The sequence below is a fragment of the Coptis chinensis genome, chromosome 1, assembly GCF_015680905.1.
Source record: "Coptis chinensis isolate HL-2020 chromosome 1, ASM1568090v1, whole genome shotgun sequence".
Classification (NCBI taxonomy): Eukaryota; Viridiplantae; Streptophyta; class Magnoliopsida; order Ranunculales; family Ranunculaceae; genus Coptis; species Coptis chinensis.
In genome coordinates this window covers 495,441-509,753 of record NC_141456.1, presented here as the reverse complement: position 1 = coordinate 509,753, position 14,313 = coordinate 495,441, and the positions used below count along the sequence as shown (strand labels likewise).

The 14,313-nt window shown below is 37.9% G+C and overlaps 1 protein-coding gene and 1 pseudogene across 1 annotated transcript; one reads left to right on the top strand and one right to left on the bottom strand.

The window, feature by feature from the left end:
- WOL (CHASE domain containing histidine kinase protein) lies at nucleotides 1-7,413 on the bottom strand. The gene is made up of 11 exons (XM_086581005.1): nucleotides 5,865-7,413; nucleotides 5,238-5,471; nucleotides 4,982-5,151; nucleotides 4,375-4,593; nucleotides 4,089-4,275; nucleotides 3,943-3,994; nucleotides 3,614-3,843; nucleotides 3,341-3,439; nucleotides 2,410-3,119; nucleotides 1,339-1,842; nucleotides 1-674 (listed from the first exon to the last, which is right to left on the bottom strand). The coding sequence occupies exons 1-11, from the start codon at nucleotides 6,201-6,203 to the stop codon at nucleotides 392-394; spliced, it is 3,027 nt and encodes a 1,008-aa protein (XP_086437131.1). The 5' UTR covers nucleotides 6,204-7,413; the 3' UTR covers nucleotides 1-391.
- A 4,692-nt stretch (nucleotides 7,414-12,105) lies between these two features.
- Nucleotides 12,106-14,144, top strand: LOC147521047 (uncharacterized; annotated as a pseudogene).
- The last annotated feature ends 169 nt before the right edge of the window (nucleotides 14,145-14,313 follow it).

Here is a 14,313-nt window from a genome sequence, read left to right as displayed (position 1 = left end):
TAGAGAGAGAAGAACAATTTCAATCAGAAAAGTAGAATTTACAGGTAACCTGGCAGCAGCTCAAAATAATGAGAGCTTAAAGTTGCATTTGCTTATAACTATCAGACCTATAAAGCTTTCCCACTCTCTGATGTAATCACTTCCCTTATGATAGACACCTATACAGACAACTAGGGAAAGACAATTAGTAGTACAGTTTTTTTCAATTGAATTTCAGATACATACCCTCATCTGACTATAAATCTACAGTGACAGCTCGAAAAACTTCTCATGCCCATAAGCCAACTACAAAATTGATTTCAACTTACCAGAAAGACCAACGGACAGTTCTATAGGAATGGGAAAACTCCTGGCATGCATGTTCTGTGAAAATAGTTTTCCTTGGACGAGATCACCCGCTGAGACTGCAAAATTTTGCTTCTGATAGTTCACTCGAAACAGGTTTAGGTTCAAAGAACTTTGCAACAGCTTGATAGAGATTCTCTTCTTCAAAAGGCTTCGAGACATAACCATCCATACCACATTTTAAACATTCCTGATATGTTGCCTGAAACACATCAGCAGTCATAGCTAATATTGGCATATGAAACTCCGGTTTGCCAACAGATCCACCATTCTTCATCTGCTCATTTGCCTTGTGCTCCATTTGACGGATCAATCTTGTTGCCTCAAACCTGCAGGTGCAACAATATTAGAGTCTGATAATAAATCCAGGGCATTCCAATTACTAACCCAAGCTATAGGGCCACCATAATGGTTTTGCCAATTTAAAGAATCACAAAATTAACCACTTCAATGGAGAAGTTGATACACCAATTTCTCTACTCATTGCAATTAGCAAATGAATTTGCAATAAGACTTCCTCATTTCTAAATTTTGTTGATCACCAAAATATATACTGAACAGACTATCCACTAGAAAGAATATTTCTCCAAAAATACCTACAACTCTAGTAGGTAAAAACCACACCCTTTCACCAATCTCTCATTAACTCCTCCAAGTTCATTTAACACTCAAATAGTAAAGTTTGATACATAGAAATCTTACTCTCTGAAAAATAACTAAAAGTGTTATTGGTACATCGTCAGATCATGTATAGCCTATGATAACACACCAGAGCCCGTTCACTGAACTCACAGGAGTTACACATTTAAAGTCTAAACCAGAGCTTCAACAGCTCAGTTCAAGTGATAAAAATGTGAACAAGGCTTTACAAAACCTATTTTCACTATTTCCTACAATGGCAATCTCTTAAGCAGAAATAAGATCGTCACTGAAAGGTAAATGAGAAAACTTGAAGTAAAAAAAATCAATTATCGTGTTATCTTTGATGCATACCCATCCATTTCTGGCATCTGAATATCCATGAAGCAAGCAGCAAATTTGTGGGGCAACTGAAGCTTATCAAGTGCAGCTCTCCCACTCTCAGCACATTCCACAATAGCTCCAAATTTCTTGAGGGCACCAGCAGCAACTATTCGATTTACTCTATTGTCATCAACTACTAATATATGCTTCCCACATAAAATGCTGGAAAGGTAGGCAGACCCATTCGGGAATTCCCTCCCTTGTCGACTTCTGCTCCCAATTCCCAGCACCTGCTGAAGACAAGCTGCAACCATACTAGCTCTTAATGGTTTCACAATTATATCAGAAAAACCTGTAGCCTTTGCTTTAATATTTTCCACATTGGTAATAGAAGTTGCAAGAAGAATCATCTTGGGATGCTCCACCATACGACCACTCTGTTTCAAGTCCATTAAACGTTCAGGTACAACAAAGCCCTCATTAAGAATCCAGGAATCCTTCTCAATCAAAATCACATCGGGTTGCTTTCCAATTCTGTCAAATAAGAATAGTCTTATTCAGAAATAACTCAGTTTATGTCGAGAAAATTCCAGGTGCAACACACAATGCAAATGCTAAGAAAAAGAACATTCAGCCGTCACATATTTATTTTAAACAAAACTAAGGGGATAAAAAAGAGTGTTATTAACAACGCAATTCTGGGTGTTCCACTGAGGAACCTAAAAAATACGGAATCATACTGTGGTAATATACTAAGGCTCCCAAAAGAGTCAACATGTGTACCTAGTATGAGTCTATCTTTTGATGTAAAACCAAAGCACCGAGGTTGAAGTGTTAGACGTCAAATGGCTATGTAAGACCTAGGGCGTAGGATGCACTTGTAAGTCCTTATTTTGCAAAAACAAATACGAAATCCCTGCTTGCAACCTTCCCAAACAATATATTTATATAGTATTTCAACATCAAACAATATATGTTTGAAGACATGTTGCACAAAAATAATAATATCGAAGTGTGAGAAAGTAGTAGAAGTGGCAACTGGCAACAATATCAACAAATAAAATCTGATTTGACACAATAAGCACCAAATGGAACGCTTACCCAGATCTTGAACAACCATTTAATCCAGATACCGCACTAAACGCCACTTTTATAGTACTCACTAGGTCTACCTGGATTCCAAGTCTCTCAAGATGGTACCTTGTCACAATTCCCCTTACTGGTTTTCCATCAACAACAGTTGCTTTCATCCCTTTAAAACCAGTTGGAAGAGGTTCTGAAAGAGGCCTCTTCAGATCATTTAACGCACTTCTCTCACATCTTTGCAGGGAAGCAGTAAACGCGAAGGTGCTTCCAATATTGGGTCGGCTTATGAAGTTTATATGCCCTCCCATCAGCTCAACAAGACACTGACTTATGCTCAATCCAATACCAGTTCCGCCAAAATTCCTGGAGGTCGAACTGTCTGCCTGCATAAAAGGTGTGAAGACCCGTTCCTGAGCATGCTCAGGGATCCCGATTCCTGTATCTTCCACACTGACAACCAGAGAGACAGTATTTGAAGTTTCGTCATTAGTCCCCAAGTGATCAAACTGAAGTTTCTCATTTGCAACAAGAAGCTTAAAATTTTTCCAACAGTTTCGATCATCAGCTGCTTCATAGCCACTTAATGTATTAAATGGACTTTTGCCTGATATAACTTCCATTGCTTCCGATTCTCTTTTCATGCATTGTTCTGCCTTTGCACCCATAACGGGCTTCACATTTTCACCAAGATGAACTTGAACAAATATATGTCCATGTTCAGTAAACTGTCAATGTAAGGAAATATAAGATGTTCAGAAATTGAACTGAAATAAATTCACTGTTTACAGACACCAATGCATAGGGTAACCAACGATCAAATTGATGGATGACCATTCAAGTTGGAAACACACTCGTAAGGTAAATCAGTTTGAATGCAAATGCACCTCTACGATAATATATCATAGAAAAATTGCTATTAATTACACCAAGCACTGAGAAAACTTACTTTGACAGAGTTACCCACTAAATTCGTAATAACCTGACGGAACCTCCCTGGATCACCGACAAGAACTTCTGGAACCTTGTCAGATACAAACACAGCTAACTACGCTTTCCAAAATGGTTATGAGCACCATGATAAACAAGATCCGCCATCCATGCATGGCAGAAAGAAACACCAGTAAGTTGCAGCATGTGGAAAACGGAAGGTATTGCATAAACACCAAAAAAGATCATGCAGAGTGCATACTGAACAATGTACTGTTTCAGTGTGACTGACCTCAATACCCTTGTCCCTAGACTTGGCAGAAAATAAAGCGAGAACATCATCTAAAACAGATCGTAGCTCAAAAGGCACTTCATCTAGCTCTAACTTGCCAGCTTCAATTTTCGCTCTATCAAGCACCTCATTTATCAATTGTATCAGTGCTCTCCCACAGGCTTGAGCCGTTTGAGCGTAACCCCTTTGGTTTGAGTCTAAATCTGTATCCAGAAGCATGGCCAGCATTCCTGCATATCAAGCAGTCTATGTCACCTTTAGTTTTTAAATAGCCTAACTTTTGCATAATATGAATTTGTGTTACAAGATAAGCAGGATCTTGGACATACCGAGGACACCATTCATGGGTGTTCTGATCTCATGAGAAACAGTAGCTAGAAACTAGTATCATGAAAACAACAAAATCTATATCACTAAACGTGATCAACGAATGCAAGAAATTAATTATGTTCTTTAAGAGGGATTTAGAGAGGACCTGAGATTTAGCAACATCAGCTGCTTCTGCTAGAACTTTTAGTTCCTGCATTTCTCGGAAATCTTCCTCAATTTTGACAATATGAATCCCAGCACCATAAAAAATATACCCTCCTAATAGACAGATCACAAAGAACCCAATAGAGGAATTGATAGCCATCCATGGTGTTGGAGGATTTTGAAGGTACCTGTTCGGTATTTCAAAAAATTGGATTTAGTGCAGTAATATAATCCTCAGCCTTTCTATGCATGTATTGGAAACAATTATCAAAGCTGGATGGGCTTACCTACATCTCATTTCATGCTTTCTGAATGGATCTCCAAAATCAAGCATGCTTACGTGTAAAAGGGACATATCTCCATCGGGATGTTGAGGTCCGTACATAATCAAAGGATCGGATGAGTTGGTGACATCATATACATTCACCACAACAGCTTGCTTTCCAGCAAGTTGCCCCAGTAAATTCTCCACAAGCGACTCAACGTCAAAGGCTCCACCAAGGTATCTGTTTCACATCAGTACATCAGTCACCCAAAAATGTAACTACATCAGTTAATGAAAAGAAGGGGCCATAAAGAAAACCAACTGGATGTTGACCCGCTGATTTTGTAAGGACTCTCTTTAGATTAAAAGCAGAGTAGTCAAACAAAGATTGTGTTTGGAAAAGCCTGAACAAGGTTTCTTTAGGCAGCACAATAACTAAATGTCAGTGTGTAGGACTAGCAAAGTTGGTAAAACCTTTGGGTGATGACACCAGGGGTCTGGGGTTCAAACCCCGCCGTATCAACGAGTTACCGATCTCGTTTAAAAATAGGCTTGCCAATAAAAAAAAACAATAACTAAAAGTACAACAGGAATTGGTAATAACGAAGAAGATGAGCCTTAGGCCTCACCCTGCAGTTGCTTTAATGCGTTCTTCCACAGTTGCATCAGTGCGAAGACTGGAGCTATATACGGGAAAGGTCAAAACAACACCGAGATGATGAGAACCAAGAAGCTTGAATGGGCTAGTAAATACAGCTTTACCCGTAGCCCTAGCCCTCAAAATGTTCTCTCGGTCCTCCTGTGTTAACATAAAGATAAACTAAAAATTAAAACAAAATATGCTAAAAGTCTATGTTGATAAGCTAAAAGTTTCCAAGAATGTACCTCGCCAGACATCATATCAATGGATTCAATGTAAGAAACAGTTTCTTGTGAAAAAATAACTGGAGCATACTCGTCTTTAACAGGGGAAGGATCTCTACTCATGGTTTTGATAGTCCAACCTTGCTGCTGCTCAAATTTTTCTCTATTCGAATGGAGCACTCTGTGAGCATACGCTACTCCACTCATCAATGGACGCTCAAAAGCTGTATTAGCTGTGTACTGAGCAAACGTTTCCTGCATCTCACACCACCACCGCACCATTTGAATCATGATACATAAAAAACACAAACAAACAACAATTATGCTAACAGAATCAACATGTTTAGATCCTACATTTCTATGTCAACAAATGCCTCGATGATTGGGTGGAACAATTTATATCATTTAGCATTCCGAGCGCAGCTTACCACAGATAGCAGAGGGATATGAGTCATGAGCTGTGTGAACATAGCAAAGGGGTTTTCCGGTAATAATCTAATAGGAGGTCAGTCAATACAAAGAGCATAGTGGCATATAAAGATCCTATATGTGAATGTTCACTAATGCATCAAGATGTTTATATAACACAAAATCAAAATTCTATTTCAAAAGCTAATAATGAAAAACAACAAAAGAGAATAAGCAGACCTGATCAATAGCAGAGGGATTCTTGTATAAATGGAAAGTAGAGACAAGGATAGCAAGGGCATGAACATGGTTTATGCTAACACTAAACTGATCCTGAAGCATTCGAGCGCGTTGATCACACATACTAGCCAAAAACTCCCTTCTTTTCTCCATATTATCAGCTTCCATCAAGTTGTAGATATAAAATGATGCACAGGCAATCACAGTGATGTAAAGGAGCAACATTGTAAGAAGCCTACTTTTCGTGAACAGAATGCATTTGTTTGCTCTTTGCTTCCCTACCAACTTTTCATTCAACACAACAGCCACAGCATGGTGGCTCTTCGTCTTCAAACTCATCACAACCACCACAACAGTCTAAAATATTCCACTTCTTTCTTCTCCTCTTTTCCTTCCTCCTTTCCTCCTTTTCACCTCCACCCTACTTCATATTCTAGTGAAATAGCCGACCCCAGAACAAAAGAAGATCAGTTTCCCTAAAAGGTTTGCAGTTAGGGGGAAAAAATAAGTCATCTTTTTTTCACAAAAAGAAAGTGGGCTGCAGTGAACTAAATTGGGCTCCAAATGTGAGCTGTTCAATAGTTCATCACAAGGACATATTGCATTAGTCCTCCTTCTCCTCTCCAACCCACTTTACATTTCAGCTAAAACAACAGACCCAGCACCAAAACAGGTAAAAATAATGATCACTTTCTTTAAGAGGAGTGGCAGTTTAAGGAAGTGATGTTTTACAGGTAGAGGAAAAAAGAGATAATTAAATATAGAGTCTAAACTTGGAAGTGGTCATTAACTTCTTCACTTATTTCCTCTTACTAAACCTTTTTGTCTTTAATAAACCCAGAAGCTTAAAAAAAAGATGATCACTTTCTTCAGTTTGAAAGTGCCCTTTTCTTAACAAAGACTTGAAGAGTGGTTTCTGTCAAGACTCAAGACTCAAGACTCTGAACTTGGAAAGGGCCTGCTGGTCTTGGTCTATAAATCCCTATCTATTTTTTATACCTATCACTCTCACTCCTGCATTGTTATGTGTGCTTCAACTTCAAGCATGGAAGTTAAACTTTAAACAATAGAAAATAAATAATCTTTATGATTATAACAACACACACAAACCACACTCTCACTACTCTAATTCAGAACCAGAGAAGAAGATGTTGTACTAAAGATAAACATGTAATGCCACTTCTTTGAGAAGAACAAAAGCATGGGATGTTTTGAAGCATGGCCTTGAGTGGGTTTTCTCAAAAGAAGGGAAAGTTTCAAACTTTGAAGTCCTCACAAAAGTTCTTGTTTCTCTCTCTCAACTTCTACAAACAACCAAGTTTCTCCTAATCATGGCGTGGGATTGGTTATAGTGTAATACTGAGTACAGACAAACAACAGCACGTTCACTGTTTAAAAACAACAAAATAAGAGATTTGACTCTGATCAAACCACTTGTTTAATCTCAACTAACAACTAATCAAGTGAAAACTGACAAATGAGCACCTCAAAATTTACAAATATTTCCTACTGTTTTAGTACCTTAGTTTGGATTAATTTGTTCCAAGGGACCTTGTTTGTTTTCTCATCTTATGTTATGTCGTCCAAATCACGCAATATCTTAATCAAGAAAAAAGTTTATTTAATTTAATGGAAGATATTCGGTTTATCTGCCTTTTTCAAAGCAACTGAATCGAATTTATAGATTTTCATAGATACGATTGTGTCCCCAATATCTGTTAAACTATACACTACAATGAACAATCCTCTTTTCCCTGTGCATTTTTATTGTATTCAACTCCAAACGCATTTTAGACTTTTGAATTGAAGAAGTCATTGAATTTTATTGTAAGTTCAATGAACTCTTTTATGCCGCCACATCAACTACACATCAACTACACGTAAGCATATTGTAAAGATATTTGTATCACTAGCTTATTATTGTGTAGTTGATGTAGCACGCCTAGGAAAAGTTTTGTCTACGAGATAGAAAACAATATGGTCCTCCTTGGTGAAGCAGTGAAACGTACCATGGGATATATGTGGCACTAATCACTATAGAAGAGCTGTGTTTGTCGGAAGAAGCAAGAGAAGCCCCCTTTTTAGTGTTTATGGCTATAAAAAAATGAAGTGATTTTTTTTCCTTGGGATTGGAATGAAGTGCAAATTTTTGTGTAGGAAAAAAAAAAAAGCTCAAATTTGATTATATAAATTTTTAAGGACGACTTGCATTTGGGTACACTGATTCTCTGAATTTTTTTGAGTGGGGGTTGGGAGTGGGGTTTTGTTTTTACTAAGAAAGAAGGGTAAGAAACACAATCAACATCATCACTTTCCTGACTTCCATTTTTTTTGGATGTGTTCAAGTGGGCAGTGACATAATTGGCTAAGGAATTCGACTGTTTTACTGCAGTTTGAAATTTGAATGGTGAAAAATAACTGGTAAAATATGGTGGAGGAAACCGATTATGTAAATACGATTTTGCTGACCTGGTTTAGATGTCATATATATGTTTTAGTTTGATTAAGAAAGGCGAAACAGTTGCATAACTGCGTTTGCAAGTTATTGACTTATTGAAGCACAATTTCGTAGGAAAAGTTGAAAATATACCAGCAAGATAATAATTGCCGATTTATTTTATTGTTTTTATGGAGCAGATGTTAATTGACTTAAAAATTGGTAAGATTCTTTTTGCCAAGATAACAAAATAATATGTTTACAACATATATAGATGATTGTTTTTTTGGGTAAACTGCATTTGTTTGTCTAAACATAGATGATTGTTGCATAACATTGTCACGAGTATGACAAAGATTTTCTTCTATCGTAATGTGGTAAGGTGGAATATCGTTAGCTGACTAGGTTTAGTGCATGCATCAAGATAAGAAATTGCATATATGTGGAGAGTGGGTGATTAGTTAGATAGACATATAGAACTAGAAAGGGGTTTGTCTTGAATAGGAATAGGGTTGGAATACGAGGCGAGGTTGGAATATGAGGCGAGTAGTTCGGGCTTGGCTCATTTAAGTTCGGCTCAAACTTGTTTATTTAACTAAATGAGCCAAATTTGAGCATATATTATAGCTTGCTTAATAAATGAGTATAATGAAATTCTGCTTGATAAGCTCAAATACCATCGTCATAGTATAAAATAGCTGAGCTACTCGGCTTGGCTTGTTTAATATATGAGCCAAACTTGAATCTATATTAAAACTTGTTTAAATAAATGAGCCGAGGCAAGTATAGTGAAACACAGCTAGATTAGCTCGAATTCCCTCCCTAGTCTTGAACAACAATAAAAACAATTACAGTTGTTGATACGAGCATTAAGCAGCAATTAAAACTCTTCATAGTTGGTATGAGTTGATCGATTATATGCAAAACTGAACATGACAATGTTGATGCATGCTTCTTTATTAGTTTGACATTTTATTTAAAAATTTATAATTCAATCTCCAAACCAAATTTTTATTGTTTGGTACTAGTCTTTTTTATGCTACTTGGCTTCGTTCACGAGTGGTTGGGTACTTGGGTTGGTCTACCTACTCAGTCTCAGTGGTGGCGTGGAGCTTTCCAATTTTTTTTATTCGCAACAATTTTGTTGTAAACCAAATCAAATTAAATTACAGAGGCTAGCTACTGAAGGATTTTGTGGATATATATAAAATATAGAAAGGACTAATTGCACTGTTTGTCTGTTGCACATATATGCAAGTACAAGAGTACTCTCTTCAGAAAAAGAGAAAGAAAATCAAAACGCAGATTTTATGTTTGTTAGGATCAAGTCAACAACGGGACATCGGGTATGTTCATGCTTATCGTCGATGCAACATTTTTATTCGTCGATGCAATATGGTCCCAATTTCAACTAGTTTCCTGAATTGCACACTGGGCCTCAATGACCGTGGAGGGAGAACGACATCAACCCAAAAATGTCGACATTACTTCACTTGAAAGTAGTCCTCTATTCCTCTCTAAATATAACTAGGCCCGGATCGAACAATAGATAAGTACAATACAGGAAAAAAGTAGGCAAAAACTCAAAAATTAACTTGCACGCCATTAAACGAAACCAAAGTTTCCCTATAACGAGTTGTCTGTAACTAACTTCTAAAGCTATGTGAATGCCACTCATTCAACACATCAGCAAGGGACGAGGGAGTTTATGGTAGGTACTCGGGCTGGCTATGTCGAGGTCAGAAATTTACTTTGAACGTCGAGATAAGACTGTCCACACTACACAGTTATATATGAACAATCAAATTATACTAATTTTTAGTGTAACTAATTATGAGTAGTTGGAAATTTCTTAAAGTAAATGACCATAACAAACACACCAAAAAAATCTGAAACCTTAGTCTTCATGACTTCATGACTTCATCCATGTATGCTGCAGTGTCGATGGCACCCTTTGTGTGATTCATTTGATGTGCAATCACGTGTGATGTGGTCCTTGTTTCAGCGGGGTTGTGAAAAGCTTCATGATGCTAAATTGGTAGGGAGTTGAACAAAACTTAAACTACGAAATATAAATGCAGAAGTTCGCTATCAAAGATCTCAGAGATGGTGACCCCCAACAAGGCACCGGATTTCATGCCCCAAATGACCTAAGACCCCCTTCCCTACACAAAAATGTGTCAGCCTTTTTCCAAAACACTATATAAATTGCTGATGAAACAGTGTTTTAATACATTAGTCTTGATTAAATGACGTCTGCTAAAGATATGACAACAAATCGCCAATAAGCGTTTGTTTAGGTCCAACTGTCCAAGTAAAAGAGATGAAGAAGTTTTCTTTTCCGATAACAAAAATTATAATAATAATAATACGGGGTGAAAAGGTTTGATTCAACTTACACTCCCGTAGAAATATAAATGTTCACCTCCTTAAAAGCCAAGGTTAAACAAAAAAAACAAAGTTTAGCCAACTCAAATTCACAATCTAAATGCTAAAAATGGCTGTGTCTGGACTCTGGAAAGATATCAATTAACTAGTTAATAGTTAGTCACCAAAAAAATTAATTAGTTAATAGGCAGCTGACCTTTGATGTATAAATCTTACTTGCATCATTGTTTCCTAGTTCCTACCAGAACAATAACAAGTGTGATATGTCCTTTTTTTTCAGCGAAAAAACAAAATGAAAAACATGTGATATGGTGATATGTCCAAAAGTTGATACAATCTTGGGCTCTTGGGCTACTTAACCTACTTTTGAGCTTGTGCAAACCCCTTCTTAATGGGGCGGAATGGATCCAATTTGCTTATGAGTATCTACCAATATTCTGCTTTCGGTGTGGTTTCATTGGACATATTCAGGCCTCATACAATTACAACAATGCTGATTTCTGTGCTGAACCTCAATTCACCTCAACTGGATTGAAGTTTGAACTCTACAACGCCAAAAATCGCATTTTTCCGAAGCCAATTGTTGAGCGCCCTCTCCAAGAATCTCAAGTGATATCGCCAACTAAACCACCTCGAGGACATTACCCTTTTCTCACCAGGAACTCTTTTAATGAAGAAGGGTTGTATACTTCAATGAAACGACCAAATGACGGTGGTTACAATCCAGGACCACTAGGTAAAGGTAAAGGGGATGATAATGAAATTAAACACCCCTGATTCTAATCTGGGCACAGGTCAGCATTTCAATGAAGACTGGATGATCAATGACAACCCTGTCAACTCTGAAGTCATTTTTCCTGATCAACTTGGTTTTAACCATCAACTCCCTGTCATACAGTTTAATACACTTCCACAACAACCTTTCTATGCAGGATCATCACAGATTGAACCATCTAATCCTAATGTGGTTCCTTTGGTTGATCTTACTACGCAGTTTGATGGCGGGGAAGCAAAACAGATGAACCAGTTCAAAAGGCAAAAAATTAGTCAAGGAAAAACTGTTGAGACTGATGGAAAATATATCCAAGACCAGACTGAAGTGGTGGACAGCTATAACAGGGAAAGAGAGCAGCGGCGAAAGACTCCTCTTAATGTAATTATGGAGGATTGTGAAAACTCCATGTCTTCAAATAGCAATACTTTGTGCCTAGCTGGCAGGCGTAAGAGAAGCCAGACGGTGAAGGCAGCTGCCCGCAAGCAGCTCCACCCCAAGCCATGAATTGCATCAGCTGGAACTGTCGAGGATGTGGCCGTCCCTCGACTTTGGCGGAGCTTAAAAAGAAGATTTCTTTTATTAGGCCTTTGTTGATTTTTGTAATGGAAACTAAATGTAGTAACCTAAATAAAGCTACCATTATGATACGTAGATTGGGTGACTTTTTCCTTTGTAGTGGCAAGTCTGGGTTTGTCAGGTGGTATGTGGTTGTTGTGGGAAAGTTTTGTAAAGGTTGAAGTGTTGGGATCTGATAGCTGGTTTATCCATTGTAATGTCGACTTATCTATGAATGGGAAGGATGAGAGTTTTGTTTTGTCTTGTGTATATGGAAATCCAAAACTGGCAATTCGTCAGATGCAATGGGCTGTTTTACCTCTGTTAAAGCCACAAAATGATGAAAAATGGATTGTGATGGGGGATTTTAATGAAGTAACAACCCAGACTGAAAAGAGGGGTGGTCGGCCTTTCAACTATGTACAAGCCATACCTTTTTCTTGATATGATTGCAGCTTGTGAATTGATCGACTTGGGTTTCATTGGGAACATTTTCACATGGACAAATAAACAAGTTGGACGACGAAGAATATGGGAACGACTCGATAGAACTCTGGTTAATGCTGCTTGGATTCTTCATTTTGTGAACACAAATGTTTATCATCAAATGGCTATGACTTCTGATCATAGTTTCTTGGTCATCAAAGTTTGTAATGAACCAAATCACCTTCCAAGACCTTTCCGTTTTGAAGCCATGTGGTTACAAGATAGGAGCTGTACTGAACAAGTTCAGTTGGCCTTCGAAGTTGACACTGCAGGCTCTCCCTCTTTTACCTTGTGTAATAAGCTAAAGCAATGCCAGAAGAACCTCAAATGGTGGAATAAGAACATTTTCGGTCATTTGGACACCAAAATGCAAGCTACGAAGCACAAACTTGAGCAAGTTCAATATGAAATCCTTTCTCAAGTTGACCCTGGGGATGTTTTGTTTGCGGATGAGCACACTCAAATCCAAAGATACAATGATCTTCTTGTCCAACAGGCTACTCACTGGGGTCAGAAATCTTGCTCTGACTGGTATAAGTTCGGTGACCTGAATACCAAGTATTTTCATGCTCTCGTCAAATGTCGTCGGCAAAGATATTTCATTCACCGGATTAGTGACTCTACAGGTGCTATACTCACAGAAAGGCGACAGATTGGAGATAGATTGACGGATTTCTTTGCAACTTTAATGACAACTTCTGAACCTTCTTTTGATTCGGAGATTCTAAATGTAGAGACACCAGTTTTGTCCACTGAGGATCTTCTTTGTCTCGCGAAGCCAATTGATAATAAGGAGATCTTGTTCGCTTTAAAACAAATGCACCCTTTCAAAGCTCCATGGCCAGACGATTTCCAAGCAATTTTCTTCCATCATTTCTGGCACCTTATCGGACCACAGGTGTGTGATGCTGTAAACAGATTTTTTACCCAAAGATCTTTTTCTCTACAGCTCAATCATTATTTCATTGCATTAATCCCAAAAATTTCACATCCTACATCCCCTGAACATTATCGCCCAATCAGCTTAACTAATGTTGTGTACAAATTAATCTAAAAAATTATTGTAAATAGGTTACAACCCATTATGAGGAAAATAATCAGCCCTTTTCAAACCGCTTTTCTTCCACAAAGAAGTATCCATCACAATGCTCTTCTAGCAAATGAGTTTTATCATAAAATTAGAGGTCGTGGAAATAGGAAATCCAAGTTCTTTGCTTTAAAGATTGACATGCAAAAAGCTTTTGATAAACTTGAATGGTCTTTCCTCAGATTTGTTCTAACCAAATTTGGTTTTCCTATTGAATGGATTAACCGCATTATGTTTTGTGTGGAGAAAGTTTCGTACTCTATTCTCTTAAATGGTTCTGCTCATGGCTTCTTCAAACCAACCAGGGGTCTCAAGCAAGGAGACCCTTTATCTTCGTATCTCTTCATTCTCTGTACTGAGATCTTATCTTCGAATTTTCTGAAGCTTCAAAGACAAGGTTTAATTCATGGCTGCCGTCTTGCAAGACATTGTGCTGCTGTTTCCCACCTTATGTATGCCGATGATCTCTTTGTATTTGGAAAATGTGGTCTGCCGGAGCAATATCACTTGAACAACTTGTTATCGAATGCGCAGTATCGGCCAAACAATTAACAGAGACAAGTCTCAGATTCTCCATCATCCAAAGCTCCACAGGAGGCTTGTTTATTTTCTCCGCAAATCCTTCTGAATGCCTTCCACCAGCTGTATGCCGACCTATTTGGGAATACCAAATCTTACCGGGCAGAGGCGCGATTCATAAATTTGCCCGTTATCTCCAAAG

What these genes read in the sequence shown, in the direction of transcription:
- WOL (XM_086581005.1), bottom strand. Translation starts at nt 6,203, where the DNA reads ATGAGTTTGAAGACGAAGAGCCACCATGCTGTGGCTGTTGTGTTGAAT. An exon ending in TTGATATGATGTCTGGCGAG is followed by an intron (nt 5,152 to 5,237) that starts GTACATTCTTGG and finishes ATGTTAACACAG; the next exon opens with GAGGACCGAGAGAACATTTT. An exon ending in CGCATTAAAGCAACTGCAGG is followed by an intron (nt 4,594 to 4,981) that starts GTGAGGCCTAAG and finishes GATGTGAAACAG; the next exon opens with ATACCTTGGTGGAGCCTTTG.